General features: G+C 41.0%; 1 protein-coding gene across 2 annotated transcripts; it reads left to right on the top strand.

The window, feature by feature from the left end:
- Nucleotides 1-1393: 1393 nt before the first annotated feature.
- On the top strand, nucleotides 1394-21265 carry LOC139556023 (tumor necrosis factor alpha-induced protein 2-like). 2 transcript variants are annotated; one of them, XM_071369490.1, is made up of 12 exons: nucleotides 1394-1527; nucleotides 2477-2662; nucleotides 4609-5296; nucleotides 6039-6153; nucleotides 6568-6690; nucleotides 7084-7178; nucleotides 9357-9449; nucleotides 10041-10167; nucleotides 17084-17209; nucleotides 17459-17614; nucleotides 18540-18661; nucleotides 20696-21265. In XM_071369490.1, exons 1-12 carry the CDS (start codon nucleotides 1476-1478, stop codon nucleotides 20865-20867), a joined length of 2055 nt encoding a protein of 684 aa, XP_071225591.1. In that variant the 5' UTR covers nucleotides 1394-1475; the 3' UTR covers nucleotides 20868-21265. The 2 variants fall into 2 exon arrangements, with proteins under 2 accessions (XP_071225591.1, XP_071225592.1); XM_071369491.1 differs by lacking the exon at nucleotides 1394-1527 and adding an exon at nucleotides 2011-2140.
- The last annotated feature ends 3707 nt before the right edge of the window (nucleotides 21266-24972 follow it).

Genomic DNA, 24972 nt, shown 5'->3' on the forward strand with positions numbered 1-24972 from the left:
CAGTACATGGGAGATTTAGGCAGAAACTAAAAATACCCAATATACCAGGCTTTGTGCGATGTCAACGGAGCCCCAAACCCAGCACCACCTGCAGAGTGGAGAGCAATCCTCCTCCAACAGGCATATTTAGCTATATTATTAATTGGTCAGAAGTTCCGCCCTAAAGTCTAGAGACTATCCCCTCTGAACTCCTGCTGTAGCATTCACAGGATTAAGTACATTACACCTCTAACAATTATATTTTCCTTTGGAACAGTTTCTATGGTGCTATATCCTTGACAGGATGGGTCGCAGGTATTGATGGTGAAAACATGTATGCAGTAGTACGGTATTGCAATATTATTTTTGATGATATTATAACAAAACTATGACACCAAATATCAATTGCTAGGTAATTAACGTTAGCTAGCACTAGTCAGCTGTACCTGCACCAAAACTCTGCTATTTCTCTTTCTATAGGTTGTTGTCCATTTTCTTTTTAAAATAGTGAGCTAACATGTTTTAAGCATTTATATTTTCATGACTGATCAAAACTTTTCTCATGGCTCTCTCTTGTCCCTCTGCAGCAGACAAATATAGTCAGCAATATGTTTGAAACATCAAATTGCCATTAAAAAAAAACAGTATTGAAATCGCAGTACACGTAGAATGATGATGCATATAGAATACATATCGTATCGGCTCCTTAGTATCGTGATCATATCGTATCCTAAGGTCCCTGCCAATTCCTAGCCCTAGCTACAGGTTCAATACCGGCTAGGGGCATAACTATCCTCCAAATGTAGTAGCACTCCACACAGAACATACAACAATGCAGTTGTGGAATTCTCACAATCTATTGGAAAATGTCATGCTCTAATTTATAATAAAAATTAGGCCATATGTGATTGGTACATCCTTTTTGGGACTTTTAAATGAATGATATATAGCCATTGATTATTGAATGATATAACTAAGCCTCGCCAGCTTAGTTGAATTTAGTCTTATTCTTTCACAACCCAAAATATAAGCTTGTTTTTTACTCCAATGTTTGTAAACTGTAAACAAACATTGTGTATCTTTAAAACATGGTTCAAACTATCATTTTGATCTCATGTTGAGCTATGTCAATGAATCTGAGAATGGTAACGTTTCTCCAGCACCAACTGTTCACCAAAAAGTGTCAGGGTGGCCGCTTTCTGGTTGTTTGAATCCCAGATTGCCTCTTTAAGGTATACATTATTTTCCTTTTGGGAAAAGGTGAGGCAATTGCAGTGAGTGGAAAGCAGGGAAGCAAATTTAAGAGAAATAGAAAGTGAAGGGGGAAATGCCTTCCTCCAGAAAGGCCCATGGTATCCCCCTACCATGCGCACAAAGAGAAACGCTCAGATCCGTGGGCAATTAATATAAACAGCTGACACAGTGGAGTTCTTCAGTCTTGAGTAGAGGGTGATATTGAAGAGCTGCTGCAAGCGTTGTTCATTTGGCTATTCACAATGAAGTTTTCTGCTCTCCACATACTACCCAGAAGACCGAGGAAGATTAAAGGTAAGATAAATACATATAGCATAACACATATATAAATAGCCTACAATATGCAAAGGTTGTAATGTATTAATAGATATGAATAGCCTTTTGTTGATGCCCACTACTACTATGATATACAGCACATTCTAAATGATAGGATTTCATTTTTAGTGGTTGTAATATACAGCATGTGATCATTTCACATTTGTCAAGTGATTTTGTAAGAGGTTGACTTTCATCACATTGGAAGATGAGATTGAAGAGTGGAGTGGGAAATGACGAGAGGAATATTAAATGTGGTCTTTTTAATATTTGATGCAATTTATGTGGGAGGGACAGTCCGAACAATAACATCAATGTTGTTATTCTCAGAATGATTTACATTTTATCTGCAAGTGTCTCATAAGAATGACATTCAAATGTATGTTTTCCTAATGATACATAACGTTTTGTAAAGTATTGCAAATTATTGTCTTTGACAATGATGAATAGCAGTCGTCTGTCAAATGTAGCCTATCTACGCAATTGTCTCCGCCCTCTGTACAGCAATCGATTTCAACAAAGCCTAGTCTACAGGTCTATCTGTCACTATTAGGTTACGAGTAGGTTCCCGAATGTTCTGAGAGCATGAAAGGTAGGCACATTTTTATTGGTCTTTGTGCACCTTTTTGGGCACGTTATTAAATATTAAATAACAAAAAATATGTGTCTGCCTGTGTGGTTTTGATTTGGCAAAGCAAGCTTCACTTAACTTCGGCTATAAGAGAGAGAACTTCAAAATTATTTTGCGCAAATGCGCCTGCGGTGAAATAGTTTTAATAGAAACCGTGTGTTCAGTTATGCCTATGTAATAACGGGAACCCACTATTGTAGCCTATAACTTCCTATCCAATTTGTTTGCCTGATTTTACCCGTGCCACAATGAAAAGTAAGGTGTGGTTTGATAATAAATGATATATGATTTTCACAGAGGAAATGGGTGCGGTTGGACACGACTTGGTGGCAGCGACTGTTAATCTATCACCTGCAATGGAGGGCAGTCCCAAAACAGTACATGAGAGGTTTAGGCATAAACTGAAAATGCCCAAAATACTAGGCTTTGTGCCAAGTCCACGGAGCCCCAAACCCATAGCGGAGAGCAATCCTCCTCAAACAGGTATATTTAGCTACAGTATTAAGTGGTCAGAAGTTATATTCGGCGTTCTCTCTGATGTCAGAATGTGTGCATAATTTATATAGGCTATAGCCTACTTTAAGGTTAATCAATGTTTTGGACACACCTACTTATTCAAGGGTTTTTCTTAATTTTTATTATTTTCTACATTGTGGAATAATAGTGAAGACATCAAAACTATAAAATAACACATATGGAATCATGTATTAACTAAAAAAGTGTTAAACAAATCAAATTATACTTTATATTTTAGATTCTTCAAAGTAGCCACCCTTTGCCTTGATGACAGCTTTGCACACTCTTGGCATTCTCTCAACCAACTTCATGAGGTAGTCACCTGGAATGCATTTCAATTAGCAGGTGTGCCTTGTTAAAAGTTCATATTTGGGATTTCTTTCCTTCGTAATGCGTTTGAGACAGTCAGTTGTGTTGTGACAAGATATGGGTGGTATACAGAAGATAGCCCTATTTGGTAAAAGACCAAGTCCATATTATGGCAAGAACTGCTTTAAGCAAAGAGAAAAAACAGTCATTACTTTAAGACATGAAGGTCAGTCAATCCGGAAAATGTCAAGAACTTTGAAAGATTCTTCAAGTGCAGTCACAAAAACCATCAAGCGCTGTGATGAAACTGGCTCTCATGAGGACCGCCACAGGAAAGGAAGACCCAAAGTTACCTCTGCTGCAGTGGATAAGTTCATTAGAGTTACCAGCCTCAGAAATTGCAGCCCAAATAAATGCTTCACAGAGTTCAAGTAACAGACACATCTCAACATCAACTGTTCAGAGGAGACTGCATGAATCAAGCTTTCATGGTCAAATTACTGCAAAGAAACCACTACTAAAGGACATCAATAAGAAGAAGAGACTTGTCTGGGCCAAGAAACAAGAGCAATGGACATTAGACTGGTGGAAATGTGTCCTTTGGTCTGATGAGTCCAAATGTTAGATTTTTGGTTCCAACCGGCACATCTTTGTGAGACGCAGTGTAGGTGAACAGATGACCTCTGCATGTGTGGTTCTCACCGTGAAGCAGGGAGGAGGAGGTGTGATGGTGTGGGGTGCTTTGCTGTCAGTGATTTATTTAGAATTCAAGGCACACTTAACCAGTATGGCTATCAAAGCATTCTGCAGCGATACGCCATCCCATCTGGTTTGCGCTTAGTGGGACTATCATTTGTTTTTCAACAGGTTAATGACCTAACACACCTTCAGGCTGTGTAAGGGCTATTTGACCAAGAAGGAGAGTGACGGAGTGCTGCATCAGATGACCTGGCCTCCGCAATCACCCGACCTCAACCCAACTGAGATGGTTTGGGATGAGTTGGAACGCAGAGTGAAGGAAAGGCAGTCAACAAGTGCTCAGCATATGTGAGAACTCCTTCAAGACTGTTGGGAAAACATTCCTTATAAAGCTGGTTGAGAGAATGCCAAGAGTGTGCAAAGCTGTCATCAAGGCAAAGGGTGGCTACTTTGAAGAATCTAAAATCTAAAATATATTTAGATTTGTTGAACAATTGTAACATTTTTGGTAACTACATGATTCCATATGTGTTATTTCATAGTTTTGATGTCTTCACTATTCTACAATGTAGAAAATAGTAAAAATAAAGAAAAACCCTTGAATGAGTAGGTGTGTTCAAACTTTTGCCAGATATGATACATATACTATGAAGTAGCCTGTATGAAGTACTAGCCTACTAGCTCAATATATTGATTTGTCATATTTATCATCCTTAAAGAAATGAAAGAATTCAGTCATATTATATTTTCTTTCACCATGAGAAATTATTGCCACAATATATATATATATATATGTGAGTGTGTGTCACGTACAGACTGCACTAAAATAACTATTCAATCATTGTACTTGGTGGTCTGTGATTGTCATAAACATTCACCTGAATTCTACTTGTTTTTTTTTTCAGAGGTGGTTTTGGACTTTATGGAGAACCTGAAGGAAAATCGCTTGGTGGAGGCATGCCAGCAGTTGCTCTTGCGAGAGGACAAGCTCTTTGGCCAAGAAACCATAACGGTAGAGGGGTTGGGTCAGGTTTGCAACGAGGACGATAAAGACACGCTCCAAAAAGACTATGAAACCCTGCTGCTCCACTTATGGATGGCAGTTCACACCACCTTTAGTTCCACACCCTCAGGTGAACACCTAGAGATACTTCGGAGTGCGGTGGAAACCATAACGCTGCTGGAAGAGAAGGACCAGCAATGGGAAGGGCGGCCCGAGGGCAGCAGCGAGGCCCCCGTGTGGCGGCCACACCAGTCCCGGCGCACCCACGACACCCTGCTTGAAAAAATGGTGGAATCTCGAATGAGGAATGCGGCAGTGGAGGAGGACAATATTAGCGTTAGCAGTGTGGACAGCCTGTCAACGACCATGAAAAGGGAGGTATGTAGGATGGGCAAGTGTCTGAAGGAGGACGTTCTCAGGATTGCAAGTGATGTGAGGGACTGCTACCCCCTAGACTTTGACGTGTGCAACTTGTACGTGAGACTTTACCATCAGAAGTTCTCAGCAAGGTTAACGGAACTGGCCCGCTCTGGGCTCGATGTGGATGACTGTAACTACCTCCTCTGCTGGGTGAATAATTACTATCCAAAGTAAGTGGGAAATGGGAGGGCAGTTGCCCTGGATTCTTGAAGGGCTTGTTAACAATCAGTGGAAGTGATAAGGGCAATTTATTTTTTAAATGTTCAAATCACATTTAAGGGATGTCATATGTAGTTGATTTGAGTTGATTGGGCCATTACATTTAGAACATTGCACACTTTCCCCTATCACTTCCATTAATTGTTAGCTAGTAGTGGCTAAAGTTAGCTGAAGTTTGTAATGGCTGGAACCATCCCACTGGGCAAACACTGGTTGAATCAACGTGGAAAACTATTTGGATTTCTAAAAAGTCTTCAACTTAATGGGATTTCGTTTTCACCCAAATTTATACAAAATCCAATTACAGAGTGACATTTTTGGTTGATTTCACATTGAATTGACGGTAGTTGACAACTCAACCAAATGTAAATCAAACCAGATGTTGAACTAACGTCTGTGCCCAGTGGGAAGCCACTACTGTTTGTGGCAGATGCTAAGATGCTCACTATTTTCAGGGTGAGGAACCATTTAAAATAACATCCTGAACATCCTGAAAAAAAGGCTAGTTCCCCTTTTTCTAAATTGTCTGCAAACTAAAATGCTGCGTATTTGGCATAGCTGATTGCTGAAGTTTTTCTACATTATCCTCCTGCCTTGTACAGTCTTTGCGTGTTTCTGAGATGTCTCGTATGGTTTCTATCAATGACATGAGGTAATTTACAACATGTTATACCCTTTTTATATCTGTTTCAGTGACATCTTAAAACACAAAGACCTTGAGGGGCACATCAACATGGAGTCTTTGGGAGCTCTTTTATCTGAGAAGGATCTCACAACATTGGAGGAGCAGTATCTACTACAAAAAGAGGTAAACAGGATGCCAGAAACAGCTAAATCTAATGAACAGGCTAAATCCAATTGTAGACTTCTAGACCATCCTTTCAGAGTAGCCTGGTCCCAGATCTGTTTGTGCTGTCTTACCAACTCCTATGGTGTGACAATGACCATACACTCTTAGAAAAGAAAAACATTATTTCCAATTCTAAAGCACTCTGAAAGTAGCCTGGTCCCAGATCTGTTTGTGCTGTCTTGCCAACTACTATGGTGTGTTAATGACCATAGGGTTTGGCAAGATAGTACAAACAGATCTGCGACCAGGTTACTTTCAGAGTGCTTTATAATTGGAAATAATGTATTATTTTATAATGTTGTATACAATATATTTCAGAACTATAGTGTCAAGCTTACAGACTCGTGAGGACCTGTGCTATGTTGTTTTCAGAGTCAACTCAGGACCTGGTTCTCCAATGCTCTCAGTAAGGAGGAGGAGGGTTGGCTCAGTGGAAAGAGTCCAGAACTCATTGACGGGTACTGCTTCTGTCCTCTGGCCATTGACATCATACAGGTTGAAACCTATTGGATTACTACTACTTCTTCTAGTACTTTTCTGCGTTCAGCCCTACTCTGTCTTCGACCTGAACATGTTCTTCTTTGTTTTCATACTACAGATATGAAGTAGCTTTTTCTCCCGCATGGTTTTATACAAGCTTCATATTAACATGTCAACCTTGACAAAATTCTATGTAAACTGACATTACCCTCCAAAACCAAAGTTTGTCTGATATTTTCAAAACAATGAGCACCACAAATCAGAAGTATTTAATAAATGCACTGAATTTCATACGTTTCTACACTGAATTGAGTTGACATGGAATTAATCCCATCCCTGCTCTAAGCTATGTTGACTGTACAGGGTCAGGTTGTATGTGCTAATACTGTATGTTGTTCTGTTTACTAGGCTGTTGATGGGGCCATGAGAGAGGCCAGGACTATTCTGGGCAGTGAGGCTAAAGCCCAGAGAATCCTGCGTCAGCTGGACAGCTTCTTGATAAGGTAGTGTACCCATTCCTTATAGCTCTGGCCACTGGGTTGTGTTCCTTACGCATCAAATGGACTGAAACAGACTGAAACAGAGAGAGACTACCTGGACTTGTCCAATAAGTAACACTGATTTTCCTTTTCCATTGCAAAACATTTTGGTTATGTGCCTTAATGAACATATCCTGTCGTATTTGAACATTTACTTTTCCATTGTTCTTCTGAACTTAATCACCAAGTTTCTTTTGAAAAACAAATAACTTTTTCCATTAAGTTTGAATGGTTTGGCTTAGGCCTGTCCAATCTAATATTTTACTGATGAACATGCACGTTGATATCCAGCATCATGCTCAAAGCCATTCAATTAGCTTACTGTGTTCTGGTTTCACGGCCACACAGACAAATAGCATAATTCTACATGACCTTTTTCCTGGAAAAAGTTGGTAATTCAACCTTGGTGTTCTATCTACACTGTCTTGTTGCAGACTGTCTTTGACCTTGTTTAGTTTATAATGGTTATGTATGCTACAATTAAGTGATAATGTCAGAGAATATGGAATGCCGTTTTGGGTCTTTGCATGTCAAAAAATATACACGTCAAATAACAATATTTGACATGTCAAACCAGTCAAGCTAGCTACCGCAGAAGTTGCTAATAACATCTGTATCAAAGATATAAGCAAAATCAGTTTGATCCTGATCAGTTTGATCCTGATCTTATTTCAAATGCTCACACAGACGTTTTCCCCATTCGGTTGAAAAAATAATGCCTTATTACCAACACGGTATTGTAACCTCATCGTTCGTGTTAGGTATGTCACACTGTGTGCTTGTTTGCAGACTTTTATGTTTTGTACAGCTTTGACAGTGCTACTGTCGTAGTGGTGGAGCTTGGCTTGCACGTGAACGTTCAGCACACACAGTATTCTATAATAGAATTGTGTTATTTGACATGTCAAATTATAAACGTATTTGACGCGTCAAATAGTGTTATTTGACATGTATTGTTTTTGACACGCAAAGACCCAAACGGCGTTCCATATGAGAAGCCAGTGTTTGGAGGATATATTGACAAGGGTGTTTTTAGGCCTGAGACAATGTCGGCTTCGAGGGCATTATCACTTTTATACAACGGGTTACCAACATATTCAAATAACTTTATTTTTATTAATTTATTCATACTATTTCATCCTTCCACAAGATATAGTCCCAAAACAAATCTAGCGTTGCTACCCAAGCCGGCTGGACGTTCATTCTATCAGTTCGGTTGCCAGAGACGCAACCCAGTTGTTCAGTCTTTTTGTTCTGTATCTGGACGCGACCCAGTTGCTCATTCTAAATGTTCCATTGCCATACTGGCTGGCAATGTTCTTATCCCTTGCTTGCTAGCTAGTCAACTACAGCTAACTTACAGTCACGTCAAAAAGCCAGAGTAACAGCAAAGTATCTATATTTGCATTTGTCTAAGCTGTTTTCTAGTGACATTTATTTGGATACATCCATAACAATTAGCTAATGAGGCGCGATTTCGGCTGGCATAAAAAATGTGTTCACTCGTCAGGACACTGTTGTTCAGAGGAGCTAGCCAACAACGCAGCTAACACAATCACTTCCAACTGAAGCTGGAAAGACAGCAAACTAGCTGCACTTCGTTTCGTTTTACCTTTTTTCAATTGACATTTCTTTGTATATATCTTTAAAAATGATGCCATCTGATACATAATTTCGACTGGCTAAGAAACGCTGCCTGCCTGTCTGTCTCGTTCTGACTCGTTCATTACTATGGGACAGCTGGAGATCGAATTTGAATATTGAAACAATTTTTCAAATGTCGGCGAGACAGACAGCAAGGTTTATACAAATCTCCGCTGTTGAAAACGAAATGTTAGTCTAAAAAGAGATGTGACATAATGTCTGCTTTTTATTTGCTTGGCTGGGCTGATGAGACAGTGGATTGCGCAGTCAGATGGAACAGAGTAAATAGGCATTTTAAAGTCATAGATTTCACTGGTGGTAATTTGTGGAATATACACCGTCTGAAATGCAGTTTTAACCCATTAGCATTCAGGATTAGACCCACCTGTTGCATAAATGAGGAATATGTACTGCAGTGTTATTATTCAACATTTTACTGACATAATGAAAAAGAACCTGGAGATACATGATGACATTTTGTACAATGTATATTTGCAGCTATAAGAGATCTCTTGAAGAATTTGTGAAGGGAAGACGGGAGAACACTCAGGCAGTCGTGAAAGCTAACCTGGTTAACATTGAACAATTCAGGTAGGCCAACAACTGTTGTTCATTTCACCAAGTCATTTGTTTCATGAAATCACATTTTCTGTGTTAATTTGCTTGGTATTTGAAGGGTAGCTAGCTACACATGAGCTTCATAACACATGTATAATCCTTACATAAAGCATTCATAAGCACTAAATAAGAATTTCATAAATGCTTTTTGTTTCTACTAATCCCCAAGGTCATGAAACAGTCTTGATATACATGCATGCAGTCTCATAATCTAAAGTTGTATCATTTGTTCTACTTATCTACCTACTTTTAGACACACCAGGAAAGGGAAAGGTCAGTTGTAACTGAATACATTCAACTGAAAATATGTCTTCCGCATTTAACCCAACCCCTCTGAATCAGAGAGCTGCGAGGGGCTGCCTTAATCGACATCCACGTCATTGGCACCCGGGGGAACATTTCTGCCTTGCTCAGGGGTAGAACGACAGATTTTGACCTTGTCAGCTCGATATTTGAAAGGACCTTTGAACTGCCATTGTCATTCTATCCCTCCAATCCTCCCAACCTCTTATTTGACTTCATAAATCCAACATTGATGTCATGACATTGAATCCTCCTTTACAGAGACTTCATAGTGAGAAGAGAGGAGTCAATCCCAGAAGAGACCAAGACAAGCTGTATGTCCACATTGGCAGACCTGAGAGACTGTGGCTACGGATACTTCACCGGCCCCATACATGAGGAGCTCAGGGTAGGCTACATGTGACAGCAGAGACACCAAACATAATAGTCTAGCAATAGTCCAATGTACAATGCTACGTTTGCTCCGTTAATTCGGTTGACTTTTGGCATCTATTTCAAAATCCCAGACAACCTTTCTCAAATTAGATGATTTTGCCTTACCCACGAGTTACTTGAGAGACTTGTCCCGAAGCCACCAAAGTACTTTGCTCTGTTAGTCTTTCCCTCGATCCTGACTAGTCTCCCAGTCCCTGCCGCTGAAAAACATCCCCACAGCATGATGCCGCTGCCACCACCATGCGTCACTGTAGGGATGGTGCCAGGTTTCCTCCAGATGTGATGCTTGGCATTCAGGCCAAAGAGTTCAATCTTGGTTTCATCAGACCAGATAATCTTGCTTCTCATGGTCTGAGTCCTTTAGGCGCCTTTTGGCAAACTACTGAGAAGTGTCTTTGTCTGGTCACTCTACCATGAAGGCCAGATCGGTGGGAGTGCTGCAGAGATGGTTATCCTTCTGGAAGATTCTCACATCTCCACATAGCAACTCTGGCGCTCTGTCAGAGTAACTGTCGGGTTCTTGGTCAGCTCCCTGACCATGGCCCTTCTCCCCCGATTGCTCAGTTTGGCCGGGCGGCCAGCTCTAGGAAGATTCTTGGTGGTTCAAAACTTGTTCCATTTAAGATGAATGAGGTCATTGTGTTCTTGGGGACTTTCAATGCTGCAGAAATGTTTTTGGTACCCTTCCCCAGATCTGTGCCTCGACACCATTATGTCTCGGAGCTCTACGGATTTATTTCCGCACGTGTAATAGTTCCAATGTAGTTTCCTTTTGGTTTTGGACTCGTCAATCAATCCAGTTTATTTTATCCGCTATCCCCTCATGACCGGAAAACAAACTCTGTTTTGACATCAAGGCCGATTCCACTGTGGGCAAACTGATAGCATATCCTACAATCAATACGAGAGTGTGTGTGTTGCAGAGGTGGTTCGTTGAACTGCGCTCCTTTTGACCTTTGCATAAAACCCAAATACCCATGTTGATTGAAAAGTCTATGGGCTATAGCTCAGCGAGCTTAGATCGTCAGTGATGTGTACGCCGAGGAACTTGAAGCTTTCCACCTTCTCCACTGCGGTCCCGTCAATGTGGATCGGGGCGTGCTTCCTCTAGTGTTTCCTGAAGTCCATGATCAGCTCCTTTGTTTTGTTGAGTGAGAGGTTATTTTCCTGGCACCACTCTCCCAGGGCCCTTACCTCCTCTCTGTAGGCTGTCTCATCATTGTTGGTAATCAGGCCTACTACTGTTCTGTCGTCTGCAAACTTGATGATTGAGTTGGAGGCGTGCGTGGCCATGCAGTCATGGGTGAACAGGGAGTACAGGAGGGTGCTGATCACGCACTGTGTTGAGGATCAGCGAAGTAGAGGTGTTGTTTCCTACCTTCACCAGCTGGGGGTTGCCCGTCAGGACCCAGTTGCAAAGGGTTGGGTTCAAAGCCAGGGCCCCGAGCTTAATGATGAGCTTGAAGGGTACAATAGTGTTGAATACTGAGCTATAGTCAATGAACAACATTCTTACATAGGCATTCCTCTTGTCCAGATGGGATAGAGTGGTGTGCAGTGTGATGGCGATTGCATTGTCTGTGGATCTATTGGGGCGATAAGCAAATTGAAGTGGGTGTAGGGTGTCAGGTAAGGTAGAGGTGATATGATCCTTAACTAGCCTCTCAAAGCACTTCATGATGACGGAAGTGAGTGCTACAGGGCAATAGTAATTTAGTTCAGTTACCTTGGCTTTCTTGGGTACAAGTGGGGCCAGCAGACTGGGATAGGAAGAGATTGAATAAACACTGTAAACACTCCAGCCAGCTGGTCTGCTCTGAGGATGCGGCTTGGGATGCCGTCTGGGCTGGCAGCCTTGCGAGGGTTAATACGCTTAAATGGCTTATTCACGTCGACCACGGAGAAGGAGAGCCCATAGTCCTTGGTAGCGGGTCGAGACGGTGGCACTGTGTTATCGTCAAAGCAGGCGAGGAAGGTGTTTCGCTTGTCCGGAAGCAAGACATCAGTGTCCGCGGCGTGATTGGTTTTCCCTTTGTAGTCCGTGATTGTCTGTAGTCTGAGCCGTTGAATTGCGGCTCCACTTTTGCGGCTCCACTTTGTCTGTACTGACGTTTTGCCTGTTTGGCGGAGGGAATAACTACACTGTTTGTTTTCGGCCGTATTCCCAGTCACCTTACCATGGTTAAATGCGGTGGTTCGCACTTTCAGTTTTGCTAGTTTTTCAGTTTTGCTATCTATCCACGGTTTCCGGTTTGGGTAGGTTTTAATAGTCACAGTCGGTACAACAGCTCCTATACACTTCCTGATGAACTCACTCACCGTATACGTGTATTCATCAATGTTATTCTCAGAGGTTACCTGGAACATATCGCAGTCCGCGTGATCAAAACAATTTTGAAGCATGGATTTCAATTGGTCAGACCAGCGTTGAATTGACCTTAGCACGGGTACTTCCTGTTTGAGTTTCTGCCTATAGGAATGGAGGAGCAAAATAGAGTTGTGATCAGATTAGTAGGCCTTGTAGGCATTTCAAAAAGTTGAGTAGCAGTGGTCCAATGTTTTTCCAGAGCGAGTACTACAGTCAATGTGTTGGTAGAACTTCAGTAGCGTTTTCCTCAAATTTGCTTTGTTAAATCCCCAGCGACAATAAATGCGGCCTCGGGATGTGGTTTCCAGTTTGCATAAAGTCCAGTGTAGTTCTTTGAGGGCCGTCATGGTATCGGCTTGAGGGGGGAATATACACGGCTGTGACTATAACCGAAGAGAATTCTCTTGGGAGGTAATACGGTTGGCATTTGATTGTGAGGTATTCTAGGTCGGGTGAAGAAAAGGACCTGAGTTTCTGAATTTTATCACATTTACACCATGAGTAGTTAATCATGAAACATACACCCCCACCTTTCTTCTTCCCGGAGAGTTCTTTATTCCTGTCTGCACAATGTACTGAGAACCCAGCGGGCTGTATGGACGGGGATAGAATATTATGAGAGAGCCATGTCTCTGTGAAACAGAGTATGTTACAATCCCTGATGTCTCTCTGGAAGGAGATCCTCGCCCTGAGCTCGTCTACTTTATTAGCCAGAGACTGAACATTAGCGAGTAATATACTCAGAAGCGGTGGATGGTGTGCACGTCTCCTGAGTCAGACTAGAAATCCACTCTGAATACCTCTTCTCTGCTGGTGCTGTTTCGGAGCTGCCTCTGGAATAAGTTAAATTGCCCTGGGGGGTATGAACAAAGGATCTAATTCGGGAAAGTCGTATTCTAGGTCGTAATGCTGGTGAGTTGCCGCCACTCGGATATCCAAAAGTTCTTTCCGGCTGTAACACAAAAAACATTCTGGGCTAATAATGTAATAAATATCACACAAAAAACGAAATACTGCAAAGTTGCTTAGGAGCTAGAAGCAGAGCTGCCATATCTGTCGGCGCCATCCAATCAAGTTTTAGATACATCTCAAGGATGATCAAGGGGAACAAGATGCACCTGAGCTCAATTTTGAATCTCATAGCAAAAGGTCTCAATACTTATGTAAATAAGGTATTTCAGTTTTTAATTGTTAATACATTTGCAAAAATGTTTAAAACCTATTTTCACTTTTTCATTGTGGGGTATTGTGTGTAGATTGATGAGGATTTTCTTTATGAATTAATTTTAGAATAAGAATAAGTATGTCATATGTCCTTAACGTAAAGTTGCGTTTAAATGAGGTATTATTGAATGTGCAGAATTGTACTTTATATATATTTAAAAAAAGGACATATTATAATACCAACAACTTGCCAAAAATACAACAACATTGAAACGAAATGGAAGAAAATAGAATTTGCCTTTATAACAGCTAGTTATCTGTTTAAGAAGAGGAAAACAACAAAACAGCTATTTGGAGTCAGATCACTGGAATGTTTCCACTACCTTTGATTGGTTTCATTTTGACTCATTAGGGTCCCTATTAGCCGACGCCAACGGCGACAGCTAGTCTTACTGGGGTCCGACATATAATGAAAAATGCATTGCAGACAAAATACTTTACAATTTACATACACACACTACATGTTCATGTTTTTAAATGTATCTGTCAGTTACACGTACAGTGCATTCGGAAAGTATTCAGGGCTCTTGTCTTTTTCTGCACTTTGTTACGTTACAGCCTTATTCTAAAATGGATTAAATTACATGTTTCCCTCATTAATCTACACACAATACCCCTTTGTGAATAAGCGAAAATGTGTGCAAATTTATAAAAAAAACTGACATACCTTATTTATAAGTTTTCAGAACCTTTGCTATGAGACTCGAGATTGAGCTCAGGTGCATCCTGTTTCCATTGATCATCCTTGAGATGTTTCTACAACTTAATTGGAGTCCACCTGTGGTAAATTAAATTGATTGGACATGATTTGGAAAGGCACACAAATGTCTATATGAGGTCCCACAGTTGACAGTCCAAAAACCAAGCCACGAGGTCAAAGGAATTATCTGTAGAGCTCCGAGACAGGATTGTGTCAAGGCACAGATCTGGGGAAGGGTACCAACACATTTCTGCAGCATTGAAGGTCCCCAAGAACACATTGGCCTCCATCATTCTTAAATGGAAGAAGTTTAGAACCACCAAGAATCCTCCTAGAGCTGGCCGCCCGGCCAAACTGAGCAATCGGGGAGAAGGGCCTTGGTCAGGGAGATGACCAAAGTCAGAATGGTCACTCTGACAGAGCTCCAGAGTTCCTCTGTGGAGATGGGAGAATCTTCCAGAAGGATAACCATCTCTGCAGCACTCCACACCAACCAGACGGAAGCCACTCCTCAGTAAAAGGCACATGACAGCCCTCTTGGAGGCACCTAAAGACTCTCAGACCATGAGAAACAAGATTCTCTGGTCTGATGAAACCAAGATTGAGCTCTTTGGCCTGAATGCCAAGCGTCACGTCTGGAAGAAACCTGGCACCATCCCTACGGTGAAGCATGGTGGTGGCAGCAACATGTTGTGGGGATGTTTTTCAGTGGCAGGGACTGGGAGACTAGTCAGGATTGAGGGAAAGATGAACGGTGCAAAGTACAGAGAGATCCTTGATGAAAACCTGCTCCAGAACGCTCAGGACCTCAAACTTGGGTGAAGATTCAGGATCCAACAGGACAACGATCCTAAGCACACAGCCAAGACAACGCAGGAGTGGCTTCGGGACAATTCTCTGAATGTCCTTGAGTCTCCCAGCCACAGCCCGGACTTGAACCCGATCGAACATCTCTAGAAAGACCTGAGAATACCTGTGCAGCGACGCTTGAAAGGATCTGCAAAAAGCAACAAAAATAAATATGTGAGAAACTTCCCCAAATACAGGTGTGCCAAGCTTGTAGCGTCATACCGAAGAAGATTTGAGCCTGTAATCGCTGCCAAATGTGCTTCAACAAAGTGCTGAGTAAAGGGTCTGAATACTTATGTAAATTTGATATTTCCGTTTTTTGTCAATATGGGGTATTGTGTGTAGATTGAAAGGAAAAAAAACATTTTGATCAATTTAAGCAGTTTTTGCTTTGTCATTATTGGTAATTGTGTGTAGATTGATGAGGGGGGAAATTATTGAATCCATTTTAGAATAAGTGTTAAGAGAATTATGTTCTCAATGATCATAAACTGAACTTCAATGAACTACTCAGTCTGCAACCCAGAATTGATAAGATACTGATTGAAATGAAAACAGACAGAGGCCCAGCCTACAATAGTCAAATGTTTATTCATGAGAGCGCTCTAAAGTCAAGAATACAAAGACATCCATTTTATAGGTGCACACATACTTCCACACAAACAGTAGATATCCTACGCACATACATACACACAAACAGTATGTGAGTTTTATTCTTCTTCATGGTTCTCACCACTGTGTATGCCTACCCTGCCGACAATTCCATTCCCCCCGAGATTAGAGAAACCTTGAGAAATCCTCCCTGTCCTCATAAGTTTTCTCAGTTCCTGCCAGGTTGGTTCAAACACAGTCTAACTGTTCTCGGCGTCTTTCTTCGCCCCCCCCCCCAAACAAGTTCAAATCCTGAGCTACGCCTTGCTCAGACAGTCTGTGTTTTTCCACTATACAGATACAGTGTTTAACCTAATTCTGACTAAAACTACACACATCATCATATTATAATTTTATGATTACTAATCAATTTCATACAGTTATAAGGTTTCAGAGTGGAATTATTTAATCATTATCTTTCAACCATATACATTATTTAATCAATAAGGCTGTAACGTAACAAAATGTGGAAAAAGTAATGGGCTCTGAATACTTTCGGAATGCACTGTACGTGTCCGTACAGACACACAACAAGTAGGTCACACATGGGGAGAGGCATTGAGCTGGAGGTGCTATATTTGTTTTCTGTGAACCTTCGTTCTTCTTATCTAACCTAATGGTAGTAAGTAAGTAGAATAAATATAAGCCTTCAGGAGAATTCCCTCCTAAATGGTTTCCGACCATCATTATCAAGGCCACAATATTTGAAGTGCAAAGTGTGATTGTAGGTTATAATGGTACAATGTGGTCATCCAAGTGACCACTCAAATCACATGGCCTGGACCATCTTTGTGGGTTACAGATTGTCTGTTATTCTCCAAAATGTTTTTACTTTGCTCTTCAGTTGTGATGAAACAGTTGATGCATATTATTAATAAAACAAATTTGTTTTATTCTAATTTTTTACAAATTAGTGGAATAGAGAGGAAACTGATTTTAACTTGAACTAATATGAAGTTGTTATGGCAGTACACCTGCAAAGTTTTCGCATCCGTGTCACCGACCATGTTCTGACCCACTGGTGTCAACTGCTTCAAGGTCAGATATTGACCTCTGCATGACTTCCTGTCTCCTCAGGTGCAGTACCATAGGCTGTGGACGCAGACCTGGTTTACTGGGGGTCAGATGGTACTGGATGAAGTTCTGGGGACACTGGACAGACACATGCAGCAATTCACAGACCTCAAACCCATCTGTATGGAGGTACGTTTACACTCACACACACACACCAACAGATGTGTGAAAACAAAGACACGTACACACACACACACACACACACACACACACACACACACACACACACAGTGACATTACACACACATTGACATTTGTGTGTCTGTGTGTGTGTGTGTGTGTCTGTGTGTGTGTGTGTGTGTGTCTGTGTGTGTGTGTGTGTGTGTGTGTGTGTGTGTGTGTGTGTGTGTGTGTGTGTGTGTGTGTGTGTGTGTGTAGGAGCTGCTGGGCCGGCTCCACATGGAGATGATGGTGGAGTATGTGAAGAGGATGATGAAGAGGAAGATGAGGCTGAAGAACAAGGAGCAGCAGGAGGCAGCAGCCAAATTACTGGCTGAAGACAGCAGCAAACTGAGCACCTACTTTACTGAAGCGGTAAGCACTGAAGACGCACACACACACACACCTCATATTGCAGTTAATATAGCTTGAGCGTGTGTGTACACAAACACATGAAAGTAACAGCATTATACACACAAAACCAACTCAAACACACACTTCAAAACATTTATCCTAAGAATTGTTTTATTTCAAATGTTTATGATGCATAAAGAATAACAAAGGAATAAAGAATTTAAACAACAAATTAACCCCCTAGAGTAACATAATAACAAAATCCCCATCAAAATGTCAATTTAAGCTAGAGACGTACAGTACCAGTCAAGAGTTTGGATACACCTACTCATTCCAGGGTTTTTCTGTATTTCAAAGCTGTCATCAAGACAGAGGGTGGCTACTTTGAAGATTCTCAAGTATAAAATATATTTTGATTTGTTTAACACTTTTTTGGTTACTACATTATTCCATATGTGTTATGTAATAGTTTTGATGTCTTCACTATTAGAAAATAGTAAAAAAATAAAGAAAAACCCTTGAATGAGTAGGTGTGTCCAAACCTTTGACTGGTACTTTATATATAGTGTTGTTTTGGTTGTAAAGTTGTTCTCCCAAGTTAGACTAAGCCCACACTGGAATGCATGAGAGCCTTTTCTGTAGCCCATCATGGAAAGCGGTTCAAAACCACCACCATCTGGGTCATGTTATGACTTGGCAGACTCCAGGCCGAGTCTCTAAATAAAATCACCCACGTATCATAAACTGTAGCTGTGGTCTGATTCCCCTAAACTTCTATTTATTTAGACACTCAATAGATATTAGTATCAAATCAAATCCAACTTTATTTAAAGTGAATGTAAACATCCCAATACAGTAAATTATACATTTTAATGCCATAATACAGTAAATGGAAGACATTAAATATATGAAAGTATGCATAATCTTACCTATCCACTGTCCACAGGGTTCCAAAATAAGCTGGCTGAGTGAGGTCCTCCCTAAAATGGCGGAGGTGGTCAGACTGCAGGACCCAGGAAGCATCCAGCTGGAGATCGTCACCCTGGCTAGGGACTTCCCAGACCTTAGGTGAGACAGACAGACAGATCCTCCACACAAGGCTAAAGACATAGATGGAGTGTTTACCTACAGTACATTCACATAATCACATAACCTGGTACTACATTTACAGTATCCCAATGACATGACCTGGTACAACTTTCACAGTACCTCAGTCACATGACGCAGGACTAACATAAAATGAGTCCCTCATTTACATTTTACATTTTAGTCATTTAGCAGACGCTCTTATCCAGAGCGACTTACAAATTGGAAAGTTCATACATATTCATCCTGGTCCCCCCGTGGGGAATGAACCCACAACCCTGGCGTTGCAAACGCCATGCTCTACCAACTGAGCCACACGGGACCAGATTAAATGTGGGGTTGGCCAAGTGTAAAAGGCATGTCTGCATGTATATCTTTCATATTTCACATAAGCAGCAATGCCATTATAAAAGTTGTGTGGTCAAAGATCAACTTGGCCTTAATCCTGCTGACCACAGCTGTTTGGGCCAAATTTGATCTCAACATCTCTGCTTGCACTTTCTTTGCCATCTGCTTTGTCTAAACTCGTCCTTGCACGATGTTGTTCACACTCATAGGATTTAAATAGAACACAGAGAATGAACATAGAACATATAGAATGAAACTAGAACACATAGAATGAAACTAGAACATATAGAATGAAACTAGAACACAGAGAATGGAAATAGAACACAGAGAATGGAAATAGAACACGGAGAATGACAATAGAACACAGAGAATGAAAATAGAACACGGAGAATGAAAATAGAACACGGAGAATGAAAATAGAACTCAGAGAATGAAAATAGAACTCAGAGAATGACTCCCTGGTAGCTGAGCCACACCTTTAAAAATATTGAATTATATCTGTGAATATAAGCCAAATTGAAATAAAGGCTTTTTGATTTCTAGTTGACAATGAATGCCTTGCTGATTTATAAATACAAGCCATAGCTGATCGTTAGTTATTTTGAGTCCCTTGAATCCAATTATCTCCTTATCTTCCCTCTAATTCTCTCACAATATCTTAAAATTAAACCCTATGGAGGGTGGGGGGGGGGGGTTGTTGCAGTGAGGTAACTCTGGGCAAGTCAGGTATCACCGGGCGGTAACCTAGGTAACAAGGGCCTCCACTGCGGATCTCAGGTGTCTGGCTGACTACACAATATGAGGCATCTCTTATGTCATGTACTAATACAGGGATGGAGGGAGGGAGGGAGATACACAGAGAAGGGGTGTAATATGACTCCTGTCTGATGTCTAGAACCGGCCAGCAATCCCTGCTATCCCCAGCACTGTGCAGTGTAAAAATACAGGCCAGGGCTAGAGCATCCCAAACGCCACTCTATTCCCATTATAGTGTATAGAGGCAGAGATGCCAGACACACCAGAGCAGTACTATTACTAATGTTGCTACAACAGCTACTATAGTGCTTTACTATTTGTAATACTTCTTCCTCTATCACTATTACTGAACTAACACAACTACTGCCACTGATGGTTACTATTGCTACCGTTAATACTACTGCTGTAGTACTGTCCTACTACAGTCAACAGTAATATCACCTCTGCTGGTGGGCTAGTCCAGTAGTCTTGATACTTTTTCTACCACTATTCTGCTCCTTTTTTTACGAAAATGTCCTTCTGTTTATACTGGCTTTTCTGTCAAGCTTAGTATGACTTAATGTAGACAACTGGCATGGTCAAAACATGTTGATGCAACATAATACATTTTTTATTATATTTAACCTTTCTTTAACTAGGCAATTCAGTTAAGAACACATTTTTATTTACAATGATGGCCTACCCTGGACCAAACCCGGACGATGCTGGGCCAATTGTGCGCCGCCCTATGGGACTCCCAATCACGGCCGGTTATGATACAGCCTGGAAACGAACCAGGGTCTGTAGTGACGCCTCTAGCAATGAGATCCAGTGCCTTAGACTGCTGCGCCACTTCGGAGTCCAGTTGATTAATATAATGGACAAAAAATGACAGTTTTGAACTTTAGTTTTTTGCTCTTCCATCTTTCTCAGTTGGAGGCAGATCTCGGCCCTGCTCTCCCTCAAAGCCAACCTATCCACTGCTGATGTCCGCGGCATCAAAGAGAGCCTGGAAGTGAACCGTCCTACAGTCATCTCCTCCAATACCAACCCACCATTCTTTTCCAAGATTCCAGCAGGCACATTTTGGCACATGCCATCTTAATTGTGTTATTTTCTTGTTGTAAACTGTTTTTCTGGTTGAGATGTCATATATCCAGATTGCAACTAACTGGTCTCTGTTATCAAATCAAATCAAATGTATTGGTCACACACATATTCAGCAGATGTTATTGCAGGTGTAGCGAAGACTAAAATACAGTAGAATAGAATACAGTATATATATGAGATGAGTAAAGCATGTTAACATTATTAAAGTGACTATTGATTCGAAGTCTATAGGGCAGTAGCCTCTTAGAAACCAGTATAGTAGTGAGAAACCAGTATAGTAGTGGAACAGAGAAACCAGTATAGTAGTGGAACAGAGAAACCAGTATAGTAGTGGAACAGAGAAACCGGTATAGTAGTGGAACAGAGAAACCAGTATAGTAGTGGAACAGAGAAAGCCGGTATGGAGTAGTGGGCCAAAATCCCTACTGCAGTGTGTGCAAACCTGGTCATAGTAGTACAGGAAACGTATGATCTCTGTAATTGCAAACCAAGGTTTCTGTACCAAATATTAAGTTCTGCTTTTCTGATGTATCAAATACTTATGTCATGCAATAAAATGCAAATTAATTACTTAAAAATCATACAATGTGATTTTCTGGATTTTTGTTTTAGATTCCTTCTCTCACAGTTGAAGTGTACCTATGATAAAAATTACAGACCTCTACATGCTTTGTAAGTAGGAAAACCTGCAAAATTGTCAGTGTATCAAATACTTGTTCTCCCCACTGTATATATATGAGATGAGTAAAGCATGTAAACATTATTAAAGTGACTATTGATTCGAAGTCTATAGGGCAGTAGCCTCTTAGGTCCATGGTTAAGTAGCCAGGTGGTAGCCGGCTAGTGATGGCTATTTAACAATCTGATGTCCTTTTTTAGTTTATGTTGGTTGTTATCTTATCATCTAACAAGATTATAAAGATGTCCTTTGCTTTTCATAAAAGATGTCATATTTATGTCATTGTAACTAGTTTTGCCCACTGGTAGTGAAATGGTTTAAGAAAATGGTGATTCACCTTAAAGGGAATGGGTCATGACATTTATAAAGCATGTGACAAATAACGTTTGATTTGAAATACATAGGTCCAATACTTTTTTTTCTGTGTGATTATGCTGCTTTCCAATGCTTCATAAATGTATGTGCTCAGCAAATGTGGGAACTCCTTCAAGACTGTTAGAAAAACATTCCTCATGAATCTGGTTGATGCAATGCCAAGAGTGTGCAAAGCTGTCATCAAGGCAACGGATGGCTACTTTGAAGAATTTAAAATGTAAAATATATGTTGATTTGTTAAAGAAAAAAAAGATTACTACATGATTCCATATGTGTTATTTCATAGTTGTGATGTCTTCACTATTATTCTATAATGTAGAACATAGTACAAATACGGTACCTTGCAAAAGTATTCATCCCCCTTGATATTTTTTTGCATTCCAACCTGTAATTTAAATAGATTTTTATTTGGATTTCATGTAATGGACATACACGAAATAGTCCAAATTGGTGAGGTGAAATTTAAAGAATTACTTGTTTAAAAAAAAAGAAAAAAAGAAAAGTGGTGCATGCATATTTATTCACCCCCTTTGCTATGAAGCCCCTAATTAAGATCTGGTGCAACCAATTACCTTCAGAAGTCACATAATAAGTTAAATAATGTCCACCTGTGTGCAATCTAAGTGTCACATGATCTATCACATGATCTCAGTATATATACACCTGTTCTGAAAGGCCCCAGAGTCTGCAACACCACTAAGCAAGGGGCACCACCAAGCAAGCGGCACCATGAAGACCAAGGAGCTCTCCAAACAGGTCAGGGACAAAGTTGTGGAGAAGTACAGATCAGGGTTGGGTTATAAAAAAATATCAGAAACTTTGAACATCCCACGGGGCACCATTAAATCCATCATAAAAGAATTGAAAGAATATGGCACCACAACAAACCTGTCAAGAGAGGGCCGCCCACCAAAACTCACGGACCAGTCAAGGAAGGCATAAATCAGAGGCAACAAAGAGACCAAAGATAACCCTGAAGGAGCTGCAAAGCTCCACAGCAGAGATTGGAGTATCTGTCCATAGGACCACTTTAAGCCGAACATTCCACAGAGGTGGGCTTTACGGAAGAGTGGCCAGAAAAAAGCAATTTCTTAAAGAAAAAAATAGCAAACACGTTTGCTGTTCGCCGAAAGGCAGCTGGGAGACTCCCCAAACATATGGAAGAAGGTACTCTGGTCAGATGAGACTAAAAATTATATTTTTGGCCATCAAGGAAAACGCTATGTCTGGTGCAAACCCAACACCTCTCATCACCCCGAGACCACCATCCCTGTGGGGATGTTTTTCATCGGCAGGGACTGGGAAACTGGTCAGAATTGAAGGAATGATGGATGGCTCTAAATATGAGTAAATTCTTGAGGGAAAGCTGTTTCCGTCTTCCAGAGATTTGAGACTGGGACGGAGGTTCACCTAACAGCAGGACAATGACCCCAAGCATACTGCTAAAGCAACACTTGAGTGGTTTAAGGGGAAACATTTAAATGTCTTGGAATGGCCTAGTCAAAGCCCAGACCTCAATCCAATTGAAAATCTGTGGTATGACTTAAAGATTGCTGTACACCAGCGGAACCCATCCAACTTGAAGGATCTGGAGCAGTTTTGCCTTGAAGAATGGGCAAAAATCCCAGTGGCTAGATGTGCCAAGCTTATAGAGACATACCCCAAGAGACTGGTAGCTCTACAAAGTAATGACTTTGGGGGGGTGAACAGTTATGCACGCTCAAGTTTTCCGTTTTTTTGTCTTATTTCTTGTTTGTTTCACAATAAAACATATTTTACATTTTCAGAGTGGTAGGCATGTTGTGTAAATCAAATGATACAACCCCCCCAAAAATCTATTTTAATTCCAGGTTGTAAGGCAACAAAATAGGAAAAATGCCAAGAGGGGGTGAATACTTTTGCAAGCCACTGTAAATACAAGCCCTGGAATGAGTAGGTGTTTGCAAACTTTTGACTGGTACTGTATATCAGATGTGGAATAAATTAAATTGTTTCAATGGATGACTCAGTCTGTTTCAGTTTGACTCAGTTTGATGACTCAGTTTGACTCATGGCTCACATGTTTTCTAGTAAAACAAAACAACAAAAACCCTGATGACATCATCTTAATTTAGAGTGCCAGCCCCTGGACATGTAAAATGAGACGGTCCATTGTCAAAGTATGTATGTGTGAATGTGTTGCACCCCGTCCACGACACTTTCTCAAAATGACCTCATTGTTGTTGTCTGAAGCAACAAGTAAACTCCTCACACAACCCTCACATTAATCGATGACTGACCCCAGCAAAGTGATGCCTCAGCCAATCCCTGGTGAATGTCACCAGGGCACTAACAATAGCTACTCCCCCATGCTTCTTTATTACTCTAAATCTGTGTCCCAAATGGCATCCTATTCCCTACATAGTGCACTACTTGTGAGCCTTTGAGCCCTGGTCAAATGTAGTGCACTATGTAGGGAATAGTGGGTCATTTGAGATAGAACCCATATGATTTCCTCCCATATGATTTCCTCCCATATGATTTCCTCCCATATGATTTCCTCCCATATGATTTCCTCCCATTTGATTTCCTCCCATTTGATTTCCTCCCATTTGATTTCCTCCCATTTGATTTCCTCCCATATGATTTCCTCCCATATGATTTCCTCCCATACTCCCTTACAAAAGGCACTTTGTTAATGGACTCCAATGTTACACAACCGCTCTCTGTCCTCCCCTCAGTTCTGTAAGTGACGTGGTGAATATCCCTCAAGTGTGAATTTATGAAAGGGCAAAACACATGTTGGGTGGTGAGAGGGGTGATGGGGGGGGTACGAGGAGGGGGGGGGGGGGGCTGTGGAATTTTGAAGAGGTAGGGGGTTTCAGATGTTTTCAGAAGATGGACAGGGAATCTACTGTCCTAGCTTCAGGGGGAAGCTGGTTCCTCCATTGTGGTGCCAGGACAGAGACGAGTTTTGACTGGGCTGAGAGGAACTGTCCTCCCGTAGGGGTGGGAGAGCCAAGAGACCTGAGGTGGCAGAACAGAGTACTTGGTGTGTAGGGTTTGA

This window comes from Salvelinus alpinus, chromosome 27 (genome assembly GCF_045679555.1).
Source record: "Salvelinus alpinus chromosome 27, SLU_Salpinus.1, whole genome shotgun sequence".
Lineage (NCBI taxonomy): Eukaryota > Metazoa > Chordata > Actinopteri > Salmoniformes > Salmonidae > Salvelinus > Salvelinus alpinus.